The sequence below is a fragment of the Aedes albopictus genome, chromosome 1 (genome assembly GCF_035046485.1).
Source record: "Aedes albopictus strain Foshan chromosome 1, AalbF5, whole genome shotgun sequence".
Classification (NCBI taxonomy): Eukaryota; Metazoa; Arthropoda; class Insecta; order Diptera; family Culicidae; genus Aedes; species Aedes albopictus.
In genome coordinates this window covers 226,866,445-226,889,292 of record NC_085136.1, presented here as the reverse complement: position 1 = coordinate 226,889,292, position 22,848 = coordinate 226,866,445, and the positions used below count along the sequence as shown (strand labels likewise).

The window sequence follows — 22,848 nt, the reverse complement described above, 5'->3', positions numbered from 1 at the left end:
TAGGAATTCCATTAATGGTTTCTCCAGACATTTTTCAAGGATACCTTTAGGAATTTCCCTAGCAACATCACCTGAAATTCTTGCTAGGATTCCTTCAGATATTTCTACTATTTTTTCAGGAATTCTTGCTGTAATTTCTCAAACAATATCAGCTGAGATTTCTTCAGTAATTGCTCTTAGGAGTCCACCAAGAATTCCTGGTACATTACCAGCAGGAATTGGTTGAGGAATTCCAACAAGACTCCCTGGTGGATTCTTTAGGAAATTATTGAATTATTGCCAAACAAATTTTCAAGTTGATTTCCGGCATGAACTACTGGATAAATACTAAGAAAATTTTCTTTAGGTATCCTCGTAGAATTCACTGAAAGAATCACAGCAGGAAAATAAACAAAAATGTCTAGAAAAATCAAAGCATTTTTTTTGTACGTAGGAATCTAAGCTGTAATTGCATGAGAGTTTACAGTAATAATTTTTAGAGGAGTATTATAATCATTTAAAATTGAAAAAAAAATTAAGAGAATTTGGAGGAGTTATACGACTGGGAGGAAATGTTGAACTGTTGTGGCTTTCTCAGTCTAAGAGCATTGAAACTCCATAGTCTTTTTGAAATTTTTGGAAGTTGAGATGCAGGCGCTGTACCACTTGGAGCGTTAATCCAGTACGAAGAAAAAATCAGAATGAGGTGTATTCCATCACAAAGAACAACTTTGTAGAACACTCGAAAAATCCTAAAAATCCATAGAAATAGTTATATCCGAAAACCTATTACAAGGGGTCGTCCACAAACAATGACACATAACTCTTCAAGTTGAACAAATAAGGTAATAGTTTGTTCGGCAAACTTTCCAATAATACCCTTTTCTGCAACTTTGTAGAAGACACCAATACTCTAACTTTATTTTTGAGAAAAGTGAATTCCTATCGCACTTTTAGGTGGATTAATCATCTAGGTGAAAATTTTAAAATAAAGAATTAAGTATATAGAACAAACTCTTCTAAGACATCATACTTCTAAATTCAATATTTGAAGCCGCAAAAAAAGGATTATGAATGCGAACCTTAGTAAACAGTATGTAGCAGGTTCCTCCGGAGATTATGTCCGGAAACCTGAACGTCCGGAACTGGTTCCGTAGCGGTGGCATGCCCATAGCACAGAGCAATCGTTTTATGGCCAAATAAATTTTACAATACAAATTTCAGAATGATAATATGTGTGATATTCAATAAAATTGTCGAAAAATACCCCCGTGGCAAGGCATTTCTCAATACCCAGAAAGGGGGGAGGGGTCAGGGGGGATGCCACACCCAGATATTGGAAGACCAACTAACCGCATTCAATTTAAAATTGGTTTCAAATTTTTTGATTGTATGGTCTTTGAGTAGTACCCGATTGAAAAAAAGTGGTTCGTCTAGGGCTTTTGAGGGTTAAACTCGCCAATATCTTGAATTTCATCAATCTGACGCAAAATCTGCATTCAGATGATCTAATGGTGTTGTATTCAGCTTTTAATTTATGGAAAAAGATTTGAAATTGGTTGAACAAAACGCAAGATATTTGAATTTTAGTAAATTCCATATTTTTAAAGTTGTAAAACTCGATATTGAGCTAAAACTCAAAAAGTGCTCTACTTAAAAATTTTTGAAGCACGGTTTCGAAATCAGTACTAAATTGTGCTTCAAAAATTCTGGTCGTTGACAGAAGTTCACGACTTTCGTTTTATTTTGTAAACTAGTCTTCCTTCTAATTCTCCGTTAGCTGTTCTGTTTCACACATCCTGACAATCAGCCGGTCCAGACAAACGGTCAATGTTTCCGAACCCATCTTGATGAGTTCAGCTGCAACACCATCTCTTACAGCTGCCTTATTATTTTTGAGCTGGTTGAAAATCATCCTTAACTGCACTCAACAAGGTGGTTGGTTGGTTCCGATCATCCGTCGAGCTGACATAGTAATTTGTATCGCTACCTTATTCCCAGGTGCATGTATGCCCTGCACCAGTCAACTGTTCGTGGAAGTGCTGCTTCGGCCATTCGATCACCTCATGTTGTTCTGTCAAAGGGACTCCCTTACTTATCCCTGCTCGTGGCACGAAGTCATTACTAGCTGAGTTGAGCTTCTGGTGGAATTTCCGCGTTTCTTTAATACAGGTTAGCGATTCCATTTATTCATGCTCCGCTTCTTCCAACCGGCGTTTTTTGTCCCGGAAGAGGCAGGTACGTGGGCAGGTCTGCTTTTCCGCTTCCGCTTGTAACGTACCACGTTCTGCTTTCTTATCCACAATCCATATTCTGGCAAGGTTCGCCTCACCTTTGGCCCCTACGTTTTGGAGTACCAGGGCGTACCGAAATAGAATTACCATTCCCTTAAAGGTTGTAGGTTGTTTTTTTTTTATGAGGAAATCCGCAGACACCAGGAAAGACACACAACCCGTTTTTTCCGTAGTTCAAGCACGATTCAAAAGACCGTGGAAAATAAAGAATCCCACTTGTCCATCTCCGTACAACTCCTTTTAACAATGTGGTCTGGAGTGATATCTCTATCGGGTATTTCTAGCAAACTCAACTTTTGCTCCACGAATCGTGGACCTACGAGGAGCACATAATCCACGGTCTCGTCACAGTTTGTGTATATGGAACATGCTGTAGAATCTGCATGCACGAATCTTTGCAAATGCCACCTAAATTACCCTTGTTAGGATATTCGCTCTCTGCCATCTTAGCATTGATGATGTTTTGGTGATTCGTCTCGCTCCTCTTATACCGCGCAGCTCGAAGCACTCTTCATCTTCTACTACAACTAGACGGGGCATCATACGCTAGCTCCAGGCCCGGATTAAGGATTGTGGGGGCCCGGGGCCCGAGTGGATGTGGAGGCCCCTCGGAGAGATGAACAAAAATGTTTTTACTTATTTTTGAACAGCACTTGAGCAATATGAAAAATAAAGCTAATGTTAGCAACCAAAAAAGGGTTTTGTGGGGGCCCCTTGGCAGAGGAAGCTCTCAGTTAATAACTGTGGAAATGCTCATAGAACACTAAGCTGAGAAGCAGGCTTTGTCCCAGTGAGGACGTTACGCCAAGAAGAGGAGAGGAGGAGGGGGCCCCTAAAACGTGGGGGCCCGGCCCAACCCCCCCCCCCCCCCCCGGCCCCCCCTTAGATCCGGCCCTGGCTAGCACACATACCATCACGGGCATCATATCCGCTAGCACACATACACCGTCTCATGTGGTATGCGGTATTCTTAGGCACATCAACCTGTGGGTACTCTCGAGTCGCTCTACGATTTGGTTGAACACTGGCACACTCGACCCATGGTATGGACATTGGACACCGTATTGTCAAGAGTAGATCACGCTTGCTCCAAACTATTACCGTACTATTTCACATCATCTTCGGCAGTGCCATAATCGCCATACTTGTCTTTTCTTATTCCACGTGGTTACCAAAGTTCAGCTTGTCATCGATCATGACCACCAGTTGTTTCAGTTGCTTTAACGGCTACCGGTTGGAATACCGTCTTCGCCTGGACCCGGTGCCTTGTTCACCTTGAGAAACATCACTATTGTGATGAGTTCCTCATTTGTCAAGGTTGTCGGGACAACCTGGATGGGGATGAAGACAAGAGGATAAGAGCTCTTGGTCGAATAATGTGGGACGGGAACAGCGTTTCCCTAATTCTCTACACATCATCTCGGGCGTTTCGTGGATGCTGATGCGCCTATCGTTTTGGCCATGACTACCCCGTACCCTGTCGCTATCGTCCCAGTGCAGCGGTTTGTGCTGGCTGCCTAGCATCGGTTATCGGTTATCGACTTTTTGGGGGGAGGGGGAGTTTGTCCAGCCAAAGTCTACGCTTCATAAAAAATTTATGTGGCATCGCACGCGCGGCTGAAAGTTTCGACTAGATCGTCGCCAGACAGAGTGTACCCACAGATGACCATCCAGTCTGAATTACGGCTTAGACCCGGCTTTCAAAAGGCCACATAGACTATGGACTTTACACCGTTCCAACTGTAGGTATTTTTGTCATATATTCTGGTTGGCCAGCCTTAGTTTGGCGGTTTGAACCCTCAACCAAGCCGATCTCTTCCAGGTTGTACGGCAAAGGATTCACGCATTCGATGTATTCGTTTAATACATGGCCTTCATGCCAAGGGGAATGACATATCTTTTTCTAACCGGAATATCCGCCTTTATCCGTCTCTAACCGTCGTTATCCGCGTCTAACTGCTGCTCACTTAGCAGCTCGCTTAGCAACGGTTAGCGACGGTTAGAAACGGATAAATGCGGATATTCCGGTTAGAAAAGGATATGTCATTCCCCTTGCTTCATGCCTAACTTTCACACTTGTTCGAAATCTAGCGAATACTATCATGTCTATCATTGATTTTATTGTGCGTTGCATGAAAAACACATTTATGGCGGCTACTTTTCCAGGTCTTGAAAGATGGTTCAAATTCAATCGCGGTGCAAATACCACGTGTAGTCGCAGCAGTCATCACATCACCCGGCCACGTGGTGAACTTTTTTCATGAAATATCAAAGAACTCTATGATGGAAAATTTGAAAACCAGGTCTGTTGCCTTAGGCGACTATCTCGCGCGTATCTTTGCCTGCGACCAAAAGTAGTCGCCAAAGTAGATTTTATTTTGATTCTTATAATATTATCCTCTTTGATCTCTACTCTCTTACACTCGTAGTAGAAAATGCCCGATAATGCCATAAAATGATTAAGACATTTTAGTAGCCTACGCTCATCATAGATTTGAGCAGAGCCCAACCGCTTACCATGGGACTCAACTGGTCTATCGATCACCTGTGCAGACTGGAAAGCAGGGGGAGTTCATCACGCAGAAAAATGCGGCTTGTTTAAAACAACAAAACGCATGGTTGATTTTCAAACTGAGCATTTACTTATTCCAAAGTTATATTTCTTTGTTCTTACTTAGAGTTTATCGATCAAAACAACCAATTCCCATCATTCCATTTTATCACAACTGAACATTTACGCCATAAGAAGGGCATCATTTATTTAAGTTTTGAATAATTATTCCGAATACTTTCTGTTTCAACGATAAAGATAAATATTTTTTGTATTTGTTGTGTTTTTCGCAGTGAATAAAAATTCAACCATCGCGCAACAATGATGACAATGTCGCAACCTGTATTTGTTGCGACAAACAAACCCATGCGACATAAGTTTGTCCCAACTTGAAAATAATGGGATGAACATCGTACACCACGAGTTTAGAGATTTTTAAGCCTTGCATTGCGATTTTCGAATGGTAACTTCAAGTCGTTAAACACTGCAACTCTGGTGAAGCTCTATCATCAAACAGTTTCGACTTTGGGTTAGCAATAATTGATTATTCACGAGTTGAAAAGTACGCCACAAATTCAGCTTCCGTTTTGTCTGCAACAAAAAATTTCGAGATCATGTCATTATCTGTTACCAGTAGGGATAAAGAGTAATCGTCGCACCTTCTTTGTTGCTTGTTTTGTGCCTCTTTTGTCTGACAATTCTCTTCACTGGTTTTTCGCCCATTACATCTCATCCAAATTCCAACATAACTTAATCATACTAAATTCCAGATCATTCCAGTTCCAATATCCTATTTCCATTCTATTTACGAGAGCGTCGGTGAGTCGCTGGCATCTCGATAAATAGATATCATCCCTTCCCGATTATCCCTTCCCATCCACATAACGTGTTTCTTATCGTTTCAGAGAGCGATCAATGGCGCTTAAGCCTAGGCTTGTTAGCCAGGACACATGGTCCAAATGCCTGTGCCCCATCCCGGAAGCAAAAAGGCCCATGGAGTGACAAAATTTCTTAGCTATGTCACTCTCAACGTTGGTGTTAAAAATCACTTACACTCACATCAACACATCAACATGATCAACTCAAATACACTTTCACAATCTGAATCTTGCCGCATCACTCGCTTATAGTGAATCCCCAATCAACCCTTTCCAAATATCCAACTCCTTGACACCTATGGGGGCGCCGGTGAGTCGCTGGCCTTTCATAAAGTAGGTGTCATATCATTACATCCTTTCCTATCCTCGTAACGGAGAAGATGGGCGTGGCCGGCAATGGAAGTTTTTATGTCTTTTTTACTTCAATCTCTGATTGGATAGCTGTTCCTTCCCAAATAGCATTCCATAAGCAATTAGAATAGGAGTATTAAAGTTTTAACATGACAACTTTCAGTATGCAATCTACGAATTACTCCGTTACAACGCAACGCAACGCAAAACAACCAATTCCCATCATTCCATATAACGTTAAAATCTGCATTTGTTTCAACAAAATGGGGACCATAAACAAGGCCTGGAAGCACTCACACATCTTCAAAATTCTTACCCCAACATCGCCACAACGAAGAAAGTGTAGCAAATCCATCACTCCAACTTCCAAGTGCAGTTTTGGCCGTGATGGATAACGCGCAGGTACTCAAGACTGCATCCAAAAAAAAGTTTGTCGGTTTCGATTTTTTGTCTTTTTTATTTCTTATCACTTCCATCCGCTTCTAGAGTGTCTAAAAATAGATTTTCGAGCTACCGTCACCAACACAATCACTTCCCGGCTTTGTTAGTAGCAAAAGTGCAGTCGTTTAAAACAATCTGTTATTTTATGTTGAAACTACCAAATCTTTGTTTGTTCTAACAAACTGTCAAAAATTTCGGCAAATGAAAATATTTCTGGAGCTCGATTTGAATAGGCCCTATGTGCTTTTGTCGATTAAAAATTCGATCAGTTGGATTCGCTTATTATAGCGAAAACCGTTGAAATTGAACAAAGTACATACATACAGCAGAATCCTCACAAAACAGGCTTTTCGTTCCATCATTAAAAGTCTCAAAAATATCATCCAGATGACTACAATAACTAAAATAAACTGATCGAATTTTACATCGACAAAAGCACATACGACCTATTCAAATCGAGCTCCAGATTTGTATTATCAAAGAATGGAACAGTTCAGTTTAAACTAATAATCAGTTTGTCACTATAACAAACTGAAAAATCGGTTGATTTGAACTAGAATTTAATTGTGTTTACAAAATATTTTTCTGCGTGATAGAAACTCAGTATCCATGATCAGCCCGACCATAGATTCGAGCAGAACCCAACCGCTTCTTCCGTGGAGCCTCGTAGCCGTGCGGTTAGGGTCACCAAGCTTATAATCGCACCATGCTATGGGGTGAGGGTTCGATTCCCGCTTCGGGCGTTGAAACTTTTCGTGAGAATAGTTTCTTCCCCGTTTCCACTGGTGCATGCTCCGTTGTCCGTTGTCTAATGTTAAGTTTAAAACAGTCTGTACAGCCGAAAGCTGAAGACGTTATCCGTGTCTTTTTTTTTTTTTAATCAAGCGGTTTCCCCGTTCGATCGCCCTGGCGTTGAAGTCTCCAGCGATAACCACGGGACTCAATACTGCCAGTAGCGCCAGTAGCATGGACAAGAATTGGCCTGGGGCGGGTGGAAGGGGAGGGATTTTTTTTTCTTTGCTGTCTTCTCTGGCTAAGATCATGGGTGGTCCACCTCGTCGCTTCTCGTTGTTGTCTTGTTGGTCGGTGTGTTTGTTTAGACTCGGCTGTTGTCCTATATCTCTCTCTTGATTTCCTTGAGAAATCCGGTAATGCTTTTCAGTTCCTGCTCCTTCCCGTTTTCGAATTTGGTTTTTAGTGATTTGTAGGTTTCTAGTAGTATTTCTTATTCCTCGGCCAAAAGACCGTATTCTATCTAGGACGGAGCCATCGACTTGAGTAGTTTCAGCAGGTCCTGTTTAAGGTCCTCGCTGATGTTATTCCGTTTGCTGGTATACCCGACCAGCTCTTTGGCGAGTACCAACACCATTGTTAGCTCACTCTTATTACGGTTCAGCGTCCGCGTCAGGTCTGCGCTACTCATCTGCATTTCTTCCGTTGATGTTGTTCCGACACGGGCACCTCACACGTCTTCCGCTACACATGAGGACCAGAGATGTTGGACGCTCTTTTCAAGTTTTCAACTCACCATTTTGCAGACATGTTACCATTTCCTCTAAAATTGCGCTAATCCTCTCCTCTCCTCTTCTTGGCGTAACGTCCTCACTGGGACAAAGCCTGCTTCTCAGCTTAGTGTTCTATGAGCACTTCCACAGTTATTAACTGAGAGCTTCCTCTGCCAATGACCATTTTGCATGTGTATACTGTATATCGTGTGGCAGGCACGAAGATACTCTATGCCCAAGGAAGTCAAGGAAATTTCCTTTACGAAAAGATCCTGGACCGACCGGGAATCGAACCCGTCACCCTCAGCATGGTCATGCTGAATACCCGTGCGTTTACCGCCTCGGCTATATGGGCCCTACAAAATTGCGCTAATCTGAAACTTATTACTAGCTTATTACTTGTTTATAATTGTTTAAACTGATCCATCTTCTCTAACTGATTGACAATTTTTGTATTTCATTTTTTATCGTTACAGTATTTGAAGAACAAATCGACACCGGGAGGATACCGCTCTCCAGCTGCCGTACTGAACACTTCACTCTTCGATAGTAGCCAACGTAGATTATTAGATTTAACAATAGATAGTAATAGTATAGAACCGTACGACGATGATGTAACTAACTGTGATCAAAACGACGATGCTAACCAATCAAATACCTCTACCAACAACCTCCTGAGCACCGAGTGCTCTCCCCAACAACCGCACCACCACCACCACCAACAGCAGCAGCAGCTCTCCGTACGAATGCGGTTAGCTCCCGCGTCCGGGAGCGACCTGCACGAAGCGGAATGCAACAATAACGAGCAACACCGAGGAGCAGCGGCAGGCTTCCATAGCGACTGCCTTCGGTTACCGCCCATTCACCGGCAGCAATTGCTCAATTCCAGTGGCGCTCCTTGTGAGATCGCCGATCCTGACGAGGAAGGCGATCTGGACCACCTGGAAGACCTGGACAACTCTTCGTCACTGTTGAACGAGAGTAGCCTGAGCACGAAGCCCCTCCACCAACAGCATACCTCCAGTTGGAACTTTCGGCGACCCATTGTCGGGCCGAACGGTTAGTTACGCCACCACAGTCGGCTAGACCACTATCACCAGCATCATCAGCATCATTATCGTCTTCGTTATCGTTCATTAGCAGCACACTCATCCGAACGATTGTTTCGAACATGTGATCACCATCAATATAGGAACAAAGTAAGATGACCCATTCGCATGCACTAATTAATTATCTATATTATATCTCAACCATACTTTGGCTAAATGGAAAACCTTTATAGATAAGAGGAAAACCGCGATCGAAACGAACACTACTATTCAGATAGAAAGAGAGAGATGTTTTTATTTTATTTAAATTCTAAATTCTATAAATTAATAAGATTCGATCGAAATGAGAAAACAATATTGATTGAACAAGAGGCTTCTTCTTTTACCTACCTATCGGAACATTTGCGGATATTGCGCGTTGTATGGTTAAGAGTTGTAAACATGTTTGGTGAAGTTTTTTATAAGAGAAGAAAATGGTGTACCCATCATATCCGCGCGCGCGCAAAACCCGCGACGGAAGTTATTTGCGTTTCTAAATTCCAAATCTCAACTGCTTTTGCTTCACGCCAAATCAAAAACCTTTATCATCTAACACCATACAGAATACGGTCGGTCATTGTCAAAAGCGGAGGAGAATTTACTGGACACGGGGTTTTCAGTGCGTTGTGAATAAGTTTTTCTATAGGAGTTCTATAGGAGCTACCAAGAGGTGTAGCTCCGTGTACATGTCACAACAATATGTCGTTTTTTTACTTTCTTTTAATGAGTTTTTGTATTTAGAAGTGTTCACCCTTAGTTGTAAAACTGAGCGCGCTTGCTGTGCATTACGCAAAAGTGGTGCCAAAACTCCCCTTTGAAGCATCCACAAACACCTCCTAATCGCTGCTTGACGAAGAAAGCAACTTTGTCAAAATTCTCAATATCCAAGAGAAATCCTAAAGAAAATTGAGTCAATATCTAATTGTACACCCAAACAACTTTGAGTGAATGCTTTCTCGATATCGTAAAGTACTTTATGTAAAAAAATCATAGTGGAATAATCTTCCAGATTGGTTCACATGAAGAGGCACGTTTGCTATATAAACATCACGGATGTGATGATCGCATTGTTCTAAGCATTTCAGAAGGAAAGAGATCAAACTGATATAGGTCTGAAACTCTTTGCTTCTTCATACGATGCACGATTCACGTTTGTACTCTGTAGTAAAACGGCAAACAAGTTTCTTTTTTAAACATGTTTGAAATAATAAAATCAATTCTTAAGTAAAATAGAATAAAGTCCATGTGCCCAGAAAGAATTGAAAGGAATAAAGCTATTTAGTTTCCACTCAATCGATTCTATAGTTACAATACTCCGCGCCACTAGAAAAGACATCAGGTTCACTTGAAAATATAATATCCACACATTCGGGGAAGTGTGTGCTGATCAAGCATTCCAGAACTTCCTTATCAGAGGAAGTGGAATCGCCATGTGGCGAACAAAGTTCGTTCACTCAGAAATTCTTAGATTTCCCAAGTATTTTGTTCAACCAACTGACTTTACTCAAACTGGATACATTTGTACAGAGATTTTTCCAACCGGATCGTTCAACAGGCCGAAGAACTTCCTTGTAGATCTTGCGAGCTGACCTGAAAGCTTACGAACCACCCGAACGTCGTCTGTTCCAACTCTTTCTACATAGACCGCAGAGGGCAAGCTTATTTAAAAGCCTCCATGATTAAGGCCGTTATAGTATCAACGGCATCATCTAAATCATTTGGAGTGTCAATGGATGGTGAGTATCAAGGAAATTTGGCCGCAACCAATTCAGTAAAGATATCCCAGTTGGTAGACCGGGGGTTCCTGAAACGCAAAGTTTGCGAAGTAACATTCATTTGTTTAGAAAAGATGTAGCGATGGTCAGATAAAGATAAAGATTCTTCATCCGACACATGCCAATTGGTCATCTCGTGACTGATTCTACTAGAATAAAATGTCTAACACTCCCTCTCTAGCAGATATCATGGACGTTGTGCGGTTGCCTATGTTATTTCTAAGTAAGATCTGTACTACTTAAGTATATTCCATCAAACTAGAGCCTCTCAAATTAATGTCTGAGCTGCCTCAGATGATATGGAGAGCATTATCATCACTGCCAACACTTATCGGAAGGCTTTTTGAAGTGCAGTATGCGATGACTTGCTTGAAAGCATCGGTTTGGCATGGTTCATCATGCGGTAAATACACCGAACAATAGACGTATTTCCATGCGTATCTCCTGTTAAGGTGTCCTACAAATATCTCAATTGTGACAACACATACATCTCTGGTGGTTGACGCAGAGAAGAGTGTTGCAACAATTGTGTTATTGACAAGCGCACAGGTTCGAGGCATGACACGCGAGTTTGCCATTTCATTTTCATTGAAAGTAGCACACACCGGTTACACAAGGTTTTCTAGATAAAAATTTTCCTTACGAAAGTAAGGTTCTTGGACTAAAGCTACTTGGGCTGTACTTTTTTGCATAAGTCTGCAAAGATCCGTACGATTGGAAAGCGCCAAAGGCGAAAATTTGAATTAATCAATGTCATCTTTATAATCCCGCCCTTATTTAGCCTCTACTTTGAGACTGAAGAAAGGCAGCTGATTGTCTCGGAGAAATACAAGGTCTACAGTATTATTGCTCCGGTTAGCGCAGTAAGGGCAAAATACTGTGGAGGCTGCCCAAGTACTCCACAGGCTTCGATTGCGGTTATGTTTTTATGTTTTTGTTAGACACCCCCCCCCCCCCCCCTAACGATTCATTCCTAAGCACGGTAAGCATTAAGGGGCATAACACCATGAATTAGGGGTCACCTGATTAATGGATTCCTGCCACCGGAACAGGCTGTCCGTAGTGCTATTCTAAGCCAGTTGAACTAACAGCTACCGCCACTACACTGCTATCTAAGCTGATCGGGAAAAGAAGTAAAATTTTGATATTTTACTTTATACGGACCCGAAAAGCTTAAAGTGAACAGAAGGAAGCAGACGCTTCTGTTGATACTTCTTAAGGTAGATCTCTTCGTTAACAGCCCAGGGAGCTGCCGGAGTCGGGAGTTCGCCTTGTCGAGCAGGTTCAACCTACTTCATTGAACAGGACTATTATTGCCAGCTCCGTTCAGATTTTCATCTGCCGTTCTGGCGTCTTCCTTCTCTGAAGCGAGACATCATTACCAGCCCCGGTCGGAATTTTATCCGCCGCCTTAGAGCCTCTCTTCTCTGAGGCGAGACATTCATGCCAGCCCTGGCCGGAATTGCATCCGAGGCTCTGGCATTTCCCTCTTTCGAGTCGAGATTCTACGATTTCCCTCTGGTTCGATCCGATCAGATGCTATCCGTCGAAAAACAGACTATTTATAATTACCTTAAGCTGGCTGTTCCAGCCTCATTCAGCGGAAAACATCTTGTTCTAGTTGTCCTCCTCATTTGTAACAGCCAACAACGCCACGGAATTCCCTGCTCTTCGTACGATGCACGTCGGGATGTCCACTGAACATTTATCTTCTCAATGTCCTCTTCAAAGGCTCGAATCCTCATATTTCTACTTGTCCAGGTTTGTTCTGCAAAATGGGTTCTTCTCGTCGCCAATGCACTAGCACTAGCACTAGCCGACTTGACAGATCGAATGATAATAATCACCTTCACCAACGGCATGGCCTACTCGGTGATACACCAAACTATGTATATCCAAGGAAGTCAAGAGATGGGCTACCTAATTTTGTTTTTGTACGCTTTTACTTTTGAATTTTGACTAGGTTCTTCAACAGATCACATCTGCACTGCAACCGCTCCAGCAAATTCACCTTCTGATGTAAACTCAACGTACCTAAATGCAATAGAGGTTAATTTATAAGTTAGGAATTGTTGTGAATGGAAATCCTTTTATGTTTTTGCATTATTGCTATTGCTATTCTGAGGTATATGTACAGAGCTCCCTGTGCGATGGTGTAAAATGGCTAAGCATCGTAAAACCCAACCGGCAAGGCAAACGTTAAAAGAAAGAAACAACTATAATGGAAACATTATAACAAACTATATATTATTACTATTATTATTATATTGCAGACGCATTAATTTATAGAAAAAAAAAAACAAAACAAAACTTTAAGAAAAAAAAAACTAAGAAGCATAAGATATATTACAATCTGGTACCTGAAACGAACAGTAGAGAGTAAGTTGACCTATTAAAATTACACACAAAAGTACTAACAGAACAGATTAATTTGTGCGTAAAGGTGTAGCAACAAACTATGCAACACAAACAGTACACCCGCAATTACTAGGGTGACACATTAAGAAAAAAAAAAATGTTCGGACAAATGTTTGCTGTTTCAGTGATTGTGACCGATTTTTTTGTTTTTATTATTTGGAATAAGTGAAGGAAAACTGTGCTAAACCTCATTTTTCTGTAAGCCTCTTTTATGGTTGAACAAATGGCAACAATCGAATTATATTAGCGATCGAACATTGAAATTCCAAGCGATACGTATTTTGTAAAAAAAAAAGAAAAAAAAGCAAACAGATGATATTGAAGGAAATCAGCTATAAATCGAATCTGTTTTAAGTACACATATATAGCTTAAGTCTCATTACATTTGATGATAGTGTGCGAATAGTAGAGAAACGGAATTTAATTTCGAAAGGCTATCCTACAAACACTTAACAAAAAAAAAAGAAATGGAAAAGGGAGATTTTGATTGACATCGTTAAGCTAAACACTGTTTGAGTTGAAGAACAAAATTTAAGAAAATAAGGGAAATACAGTTGTGAAAAAAACAGTCAATGATACACAAAACAAGCGATAAGTATGTGTGCATCGTTATCGTGATGTTGCGAAAAAATATAACTAAAAATACTTTGATGAAAAACTGAAAAAAAACAACTATACGACTTCGACAAAATGGATTGAATTATTTAATCTAATCCCAGCGATTTAGAGAATCGACAGAGATGCGAAACCATAGGAAATTTCACAAATGAAACAAACATACACAAAACATAACTGGCAACTCGGAAGACATGTGATTTGGCAACCGTGCGATACGAATAAACAAAAGTAATAAAGCGAAGACAGGGCTAGGATTGAACTACAGAAAGAATCTAACGGCAAAGAAACGTATGTAACGTGCCTTGCTTGTACAAATTGACAGAAAAAAAAACTTTAAATGCTAAAAAGATGCTCTAATTGAATCAGTCAGAGACACAGAAACACAAGAACACACGAAGCGCCATTTCAGTCAGTACTTGTGTGACGCCACTAGGATGGCAATGTTTGTTAGTTATTTGCTTTACCCCCTTGTCAATCGGTTACTTCACACCTTCTTTGTTGTTTAATTTCAATATCCGGTGTTGGCTTCGGATAAAATGTAGAGAATAAGAGTGCCATTCTTCGAACCTATTGCTGGAAATGACAACAGTTTGATTGTTATCACTAACCGGTTATCACACACACACTCACAAAACACGTGCAATATACAGTTAATTCATAGTTAAGTTACGCTTATACATATTACACACACAAAGATAATCACAAAACTTTTAATAGATTTAAACGGTTCAATTTTAATGCAAGGTAGGCAAAATTCAATACCATATTACATAATGCAGAAACTGTGTTATAACTTCTCGAAACCTACTCATTTATTGAATTGATCTTACTCAGAAATCCGAAATTCTATTGTTTTTCTTCACAGTTTCAGTTAAAAGAAGGACAACTTGTAGTCAATGAGTAGTTTGATTTTTAAAAGAAACTGAGTAGAGTTATAGATTGCTGAATAAGATCAACTCGGTGCCTGACTTTTAGGATGTGGAGTTCTCATCCGAATAGTATTTTTGGAAAAAAATCTAACTAGACTAAATTGCGATTACTACAAAAATTCCTTGAGAAATTTCAAGAAGTATCCTTTGAGGAATTCTTCAGAGTATATTTATAGGAATTTTTGAGGACTATTTTTTGGAAATTTCCATTAAGAATCCAAAAAAATATTTTTTCGAGAATTCTCAAGGAAAAGCCCGATGGGAGCTTTCCTATCTGGAAGTATTTCTCTCTTAAGAAATTCATGGAAGATTTTTTCTACTTTTTTGTGGAATTACTTAACCAATTAATGTACTCAACCCTTGAAAAATCTTAAAGGAATTGCTTAAATTGCTTTTGGGGGAGTTGAGAAATCCCTTCGATGATTTATTGGAATTTTTGGAATCCCCGAAGAGTTCAAGAGAAATTCCTCAGGGGGAAATCCTAAAAAAATTTCTTCAATAAATAATATCGAATTGCAAGAGAAACTTCTTAAGGTTTAAAAAAAATCCATACAAAAGTTATCCGAGAATCCTTTTGAAAGGTGTCGGAGTGAATCTCAAGAGAACATCTTGAATGAAATACTAAATATCATAACAATATCTCAAAACCTCATACCCATACAAACATCAACTGTTTGTCATTTCCTGGATCATATTCATCTCTGACAAAACCATCAGGACTAGGAATTAAAAAAAACTGAAGCTTGATTTTTTTTATATAACTGTTCAGATACAATGGCAAAAATGTGATTAATTCTGTCTAAAATCGCTTCTCTTATATCTATCGCTAAAATGTGCAAAATAAAAATGGAATTACACATGTGTTACGCACTGTTACATTGAAAAGAAAAGAAAAAAACTAATCGAAAGAACAGAAACGCAACTCTCGAATCGAACACTACATACTTTTAAGAGAAGAAATATCGAATAGTTTTGTCAACATGAATGTAGATAACAATTTTACGCCTATTTTTACACAAACTTCTAATTCTAAATTTATGCTATAGAAGATGACGAACACAGTTACCATTATACAATGCACTTCCTCCTTCGACCGTTTTGTTCTATTTATTCTCATATGTTCTCGTAGGTTCATAGTCTTACCGTAGTCGCCGCAGTCATAGTTTTAAATGTTCCGTTCAACTGAAGATACCACATTAGGAAGTCTGATAACACTTTCGGCCGAAAGCGTTCCCAGTCTTCCCAATATGCCATCTTTCAGCATACTCTGTATCAAACTCACCAACACATATCAATGCACCGTAATAAATAACAAACACACACAGTCACCTGATACTCATAGCAATAACTACGCAGCTCTACGTTTCTTTATTCAAAGTTTCCAAAACCATTACAGCACAATAGAACCCTTTCACACACGCATCCATTCATATGTTACGTAAAGAAACGTTCCAGCACAACCAAAATGAGTTTTAATAGACACATGTACCAATTACTCGCCACACTCGAATACATCTATAGCCAAAGCATTTCTCAGTTATTGTTTTTAGATGTATAATGAACAAAACAGCCACACCCACACACAGCCAATATAAGCGTATGCGCGTTCACTCTAAATAGGAAACAGGATAGAAACATGCATATACTCACTCACACACACACATTCAAGCCCGAAAGGAAAACCATTTCTGTGAACCGATTACATTTTATACATTCCATAAATTCCGTGGTATCCCAGCAGAACCATGGTGGCGATAGGTCCGATTTCTTTTAAAGTTGTTACTAGGATTATTTCTACACATTAAAATTTCTACAACCCGAAAACGGATAGTATTTATTGAAAATGATCAATACCTGTTTCAGTTGCGAGCGCAAGGCTCGCCCAAATATATACTATTTTGTGTACAGTGATTTATATAGGATCGATTATTTAACAAACACAGCAAGAAACTATTTTATTTATTTTTCACACATACATACACTCGTATTCACACACATAGAGAAAACCCCCCAAACGCCCAATCCCGATATGAAGAGATCACGACAAGAAACAATATGATTTTGTTTCACACATATACTTAAAACCCCATCGCATAATATAGAGAGAAAAAACTTATTCGTTCGCTAGGAATGACAAAACTGTGTACAGACAAAAAAAAACACAAATAAAAAATCAATCCTCATAAACACACAGCAAGAACCAGGAAAGCGCCATCATAAGAAAGAATGAAATTCACACACACGTCGCCTACTGTGCTTTCCCCCCTTTTCCATACTTAATTCGGCGTGTACGGCGGGCGATAATCAGGAGTGCTATCAAAGGCTTTCATTTTGTTGGTTCTCATTTGTTTGATTTTTGTTTTATCTATGTTTTCTTTGATAATAATGAAAAAAAAGAAGAAGTAAAACAAGCAGCAGTGCGAACGAATGAAACATTTTTGGATGAATTGTTATCTACCTCATAACGACAAGATAATTTTATACATGTTTGTTTTTAATTCTAGTAAAAGAATACAATGAACGAAAAGTAATTTTTATTGATTAATTTTAGTTATTCGTGTATAAAATATACAGTATACAATAAATACAAGAGAAGAAAACCTTTTCTAATTGAATTCGACGGAGGGTTTGTATTTTTTCTTCGAAAGATCCCTAACCTTCTTTGGGCATTGAGAAAAAAATAAGAATAGCTCCAGTGTACCAGTTATGGCTATCAAGGTGGCCCACACTTAAATGAAAACCAAAAATTTCGTAAAATGCCAAGTCTTACCTTCTAAATTAGTTGTTTTGGACTCCCTGAAGCTACGTTCAAAATTTGAGCAAAATCAATTAAGCCTAAGGGGACGCTCAAAACGCTTGAAGTTTGTATGGGAAAACTTGACCAAATGTACACAGAAATTTTAAGTTTTCGAATTTTGCCGCTAGGTGGCGCTGTAAGCGTTCAATAATCAAACCCTTTGGTATTATTGTAGGTGACTATATGCCAAACAACTTTGTCGAAAATCGCAAAGTGATCCAAAGTCTGTGAAAAATGTTATACCCTAGGCAAAATGAGGATAAACTTTATTGTTGTTTTTCCAACACATGTAGATGAATAATATCAATAATGAAATCTCAATACTTTGCCTCATTTTGCCTAGGGGCTGTTCATAAACCACGGAGACCAAATTTTGGCCATCTCAGACCCCCCCTCCTCCTCCCTCGTAGAATTTTGTCCATACAAAAATTTCGAAATTTGTATGGAGCGCAGACTTTGGCCAGACCTCCCCTCCCCCCCAAGAAGTCCACGTGGTTTATGAACGGCCCCCTAGGGTATAACTTTTTCACAGGCGTCGGATCACTTCGCGGTCTTCGACAAAATTCTTTTGCATATAATAATACAAAAGCACAGACACAAAGTGAAGTATCAATTGGAACAAAATGCGATAAAAAACATCGTCACGCAAACATAATCGCCCAATGCTAATTACGCTGTGGTACGTAAACCCACTGAGTAGATGGCGTTAATAAGCAAACGTCCAAACAGGAGCAAAAACGATACGAGCGCCATGAGTGAGCGATTTGCGAACTGCGGAATATTTGAATAAACCGTTAAAAAGGGAAACTATGGGAAGTGAGTAAAGTGAGACGTCTGTTTGTCTGTGACAAAAGGGTTTATACAATAATACAAAAGGGTTTATTTATTGAACGCTTACAGCGCCACCTAGCGGCAGAATTCGAAAACTTTAAATTTTTGCATACATTTGGACAACTTTTCCCATACAAACTTCAAGCGTTTTGAGCACCCCTTAGGCTCAACCGATTTTGCTCAAATTTTGAATGTCTGGAAGTCCAAAACAACTGATTTAGGAGGTAAAACTTGGCATTTTTCGATTTTTTTGTTTTTCATATAAGTGTGGGCCACCCTAATGGCTATAGTACCTCATATTCGTCATAGTTAATTTTCAATCTTTAATGATGCAAATCAAGAAGAAAAATATCGTGAACAACAGATCACGATCACAAAAGATGTTTGCAATCATTCAAACTTCACAATTTGCGCAAATTATGATAGAAATATCTTATTTACCTCAACTTTTCGTCTTCCTTGCACTTTATTTCGCCATAGTGTACCAGTTATGTCTAATACTAAATACTAACTCGGTTTCTATATTTTTCCTGTAAAGTATGTAAACTAATCTATCATTAGACATATCGATGCCATTCGTCGGTCTTCTTCTTATTTTTGTAGAAATAGTTTTGCTTAGGTAGTGTGATAACTGGTTCAGGCACCTAATGCATTGGACCAGAAAACTAATCTCTTTCACTAGAAAACAATTTAGTTCGAGATTCACTCACTACGTTCCGCAGCGTGACGCTAGTGTTCTTAGAATCTTCCAGTTTAATCTAAATGTCGTATATGTGGGGTTAACACAAAAGGCCGAATCACGAAATGCTGAACCACGAAAGGCCGAATCACAAAAGGCCGAACCACGAAAGGCCGAAACCAGTGTAACTGCCACAAAAGGCCGAATCACGAAAGGCCGAATGTAACGAAAGGCCGAATCTGGCCGAATGTAACAATAGGCTCTATCAATTAAAACAATGCATATAAGGGTTGTTTAAGTATTTCATAACATCAAATTGAAGAGTTGTTTTGTTAGTAATCCCACTCTAACGTATGCAGATAATGCACATAATTTTATTGAGGTTTTTATTTTTGTGTATTTTAACTAATGCTAATTCTACACTTCATGCACATAAACGTGAACATGCGTAGCCGCATTGAGGATAGAGCAACTGAGGCGGCAGAAGGTCACCGAAGTACGCGATATCCGATGCACCGTAATTGTATCAATTCAAATGCAAGGAAAACAGCAGTTCCAATAGTAGGCTAAAGCCTTCAGTACACGCTTTGCCAAGTGTGCAAATTTTTCCGCACGCATAACCCAGCAGGCCAACAGCGGTCGCAACATTGACAAAACATCGGGAATGTCAAGTGTTTGCTTTGATGTTGGTTGATGCGTGCGGAAAAGTTTGCACACTTGGCAAAGCGTGTACTGAAGGCCCAAGTATAATGCGAACAGAAGTTGTTACCTTTTTTAAGTCCGACGAGCGATAGCGAGTGTGGAAAGCAAGCGTTTCCCCGAAATATGGCAAACGTAGTTGTTCGGCTCTATCATGAATGTGCTGCAAATATAAGCATTTTATGCCATGTTCTGTATAATTATCACTATACAATTCAAATTTGTGAACAACATTTCCAACTTCTTTGCTTAAATTATTTTTTCTTGTTATACAGGGGATAGACAAAATGATCGGGACAGGCAAAATTTTCACTTTTCAAAAAATGTTCAACTCGCTGTAACTTTTCGAAACGTGCATCAAATATTTTCAAATTTTCACCGTAAATTGATCAACTAGTTGTGTATCAGTGGACAACATTTGGAAAAGATCAGGCTATTCTGCACTAAGTTATAAAGATTCTTAAAAAAAGGCATAATTAACCGATAGCCAACTTTGAGCTGTTATATCTCCGGATTCAATGAACCGAATGCAATGAAATTTTGACTATTTAAGACTTATATAATGAACTTTGAAAAACTTTTGTCACAACTTAAAATTCTTTATACGGAAGAAAGTTATTACGATTAGTTTATTTTCCTAATAAAACACCAATTTTCCTAAAACTTTAACATCGTTTCAAAATTCAAGATGTTAATTATAGTTTATTTAAATTCCCTCTAATTGTCTTTTATATAAATATGTTTTGAAGAAAAGTAACAACATAGCCTTCAATTAATATAAAAAGTATTGGGATGAATATTAAAAATAGGCCATTTTACTAAAAAATCAATTAATAAATAAAATCGCTATAACTTTTTCTCTTGTTAATAATTTAAAGTTGTGTCAAACGTTTTTCAGAGCTCATTATATAAGTCTTAAATGGTCAAAATTTCATTACATTCGGTTCATTGAATCCGGAGATATAACAGCTCAAAGTTGGCTATCGGAAAATTATACCTATTTCTAGAATATTTTTAATTTCGTGTAGAATAGCCCGATCTTTTCCAAATTTTGTCCACTGATGCACAACTAGTTGAAAAACTTACAGTGAAAATTTGAGAATATTTGATGCACTTTTCGAAAAGTTACAGCTAGTTTAACATTTTTGGAAAAGTGAAAATTTTGCCTGTCCCGATCATTTTGTCTATCCCCTGTAGATATAATTGATTAAAGTAATGGGAAAGAAAGGGTTAAGTAATATAATTACTAGTATTGTAATTCGGCCTTTCGTTACATTCGACCTCTCGTTACCTTCAGCCTTTCGTTACCTTCGGCCTTTCGTTCCCTTCGGCCTTTTGTGATTCTTCCTTTCGTAGGAGTCCCGTATATGTCGCGTTCTTGACCATTTAGAAGTACATATACTGTATTCGACAAAGCTGCTCAAAAAATTAAGAGCTTATATATTTCGGGAAGGGTTCTTAGAAACTTCCAGTTTAGTCAATTTATTACTGATTTTGGCATCACACACTCAATCCTGAATTACCTGTTCGGTACTTGTTTGACGAAAATAGAACAGCAGAACTATTTCGGCAATCGATTTTACTGAGGCTCAGTACACCAACTGTCATAAACGAGTGCACAAGTTAAACAATACATTATTGCTGTATTCAGCTATTCTATTTTCGTGAAAAAATTACCGAAACATAAGGTGTGCATATTTTTGACAAAAAATAATACCGATCAGTCATCTCAACCTTTCAGGACGCGTGCCTATTTGATGCCAAAAATGCACCGCGCTCGGGCTGTAAACGACGAGCAAGGTTTTATGGAAGTGTTGTACTTTTTACAACGGTGCGCGTCCTCAACCCTCCTAAGATGTTAAGCTAGGCGCACCACGATGACATAGTGCACGTTCAGCGAGCCTGTCTGGGTCGTATTGACCCCAACATCCTACTAGGGTTAAGGGTTTAATACATATTTTTAGCCATTCAATGACACATTGCCCATTTTACTGGCATTTTATTTGCTGGTATGTCTGAAACATACTGGAAAAACTTGAAATTAGAAGGCACAAAATGTTGCTAATTGACAAATTGAGAGATGAAATTTGCGAAAAAAAACGCGTTCTGGTGGGATTCGAACCCACGACTCCGTATTCGCTAGACCGGCGCTAAGCCTCAGAACAAGTAATGATTCTGCGGAATAGAAGGCCAAATTGACTCCGAATCCGCACCGTGAACACTCCTATTTCACAAACTCATCTCTCTTTCGGCTTAGATGCCAATCCACAACACACTCCCGTTTGTGCCCACTAACTACAAGTGAGAGCGAATCATTTTTATGAAGCCGAGACTTAGTCTTTTTTTTTTTCCTTCTAAACCATAGGGGGATAATCTGCTCAACAGACACCCTAACAGAAGGTTAGGGTAGTGTAGGTCTGACAGGCCGTCTTCTACAACAAAAGTAAAATCCAGGACTACTCTCTCCTCGTACCCACTAAACCATTCCTATGGTCGCCAAACCCTACGTCTCTCCGGAACCACCAAGAAGGTATTGCTTCAGAGAGGGGCTAGTGCACATCGCACCCACAAGGTTAGCTGCGTAGCCTGCAGCAACGAACATCGATGACTCGCTTTGGAGAGTCCATCGAGTCAAGTACAAGACACTGAAGACGACCTTACAGTTGAGGTCGAAATACGTATCTGTCAAAGGATGCAAATTCTTAGTGGAATTCAAAGGAACCGTACTTAACCCGATTTTCTTTTATTTACAGATATTCCCCTAACAAGCCCAGGTTATTCATCATCATAGAGTCCATCACGGTAGCATGCTGGCGCTTAGCCAGTTTCCCGAGTGGTCCTCGCCACTCCCTTTGTCCTCGGAAGGCGGACAGGGTCAACCCCGCCCGCGCCCTACTGCTGAGCGGACATCAAGAACTGATGCCCACGTGCAACCCGATCTGACCTGCCCGTAAGGAAGGGTATCACTACCCTTCAGGCCCTATCAGATGCACCCGTAGGTTGCAGACAGCAGGA

The 22,848-nt window shown here is 39.6% G+C and overlaps 1 protein-coding gene across 2 annotated transcripts in view; it reads left to right on the top strand.

The window, feature by feature from the left end:
* The window catches only part of LOC109430327 (uncharacterized), a 231,165-nt gene extending 213,723 nt beyond the window's left edge, over positions 1-17,442 (top strand). For both annotated transcript variants that reach the window (XM_062846354.1, XM_029856954.2), the window contains one exon: positions 8,476-17,442. In XM_062846354.1, the coding sequence (XP_062702338.1) occupies positions 8,476-9,063 (588 nt within the window). In that variant the 3' untranslated portion in view covers positions 9,064-17,442. The remainder of the gene's footprint in view (positions 1-8,475) is intronic.
* The last annotated feature ends 5,406 nt before the right edge of the window (positions 17,443-22,848 follow it).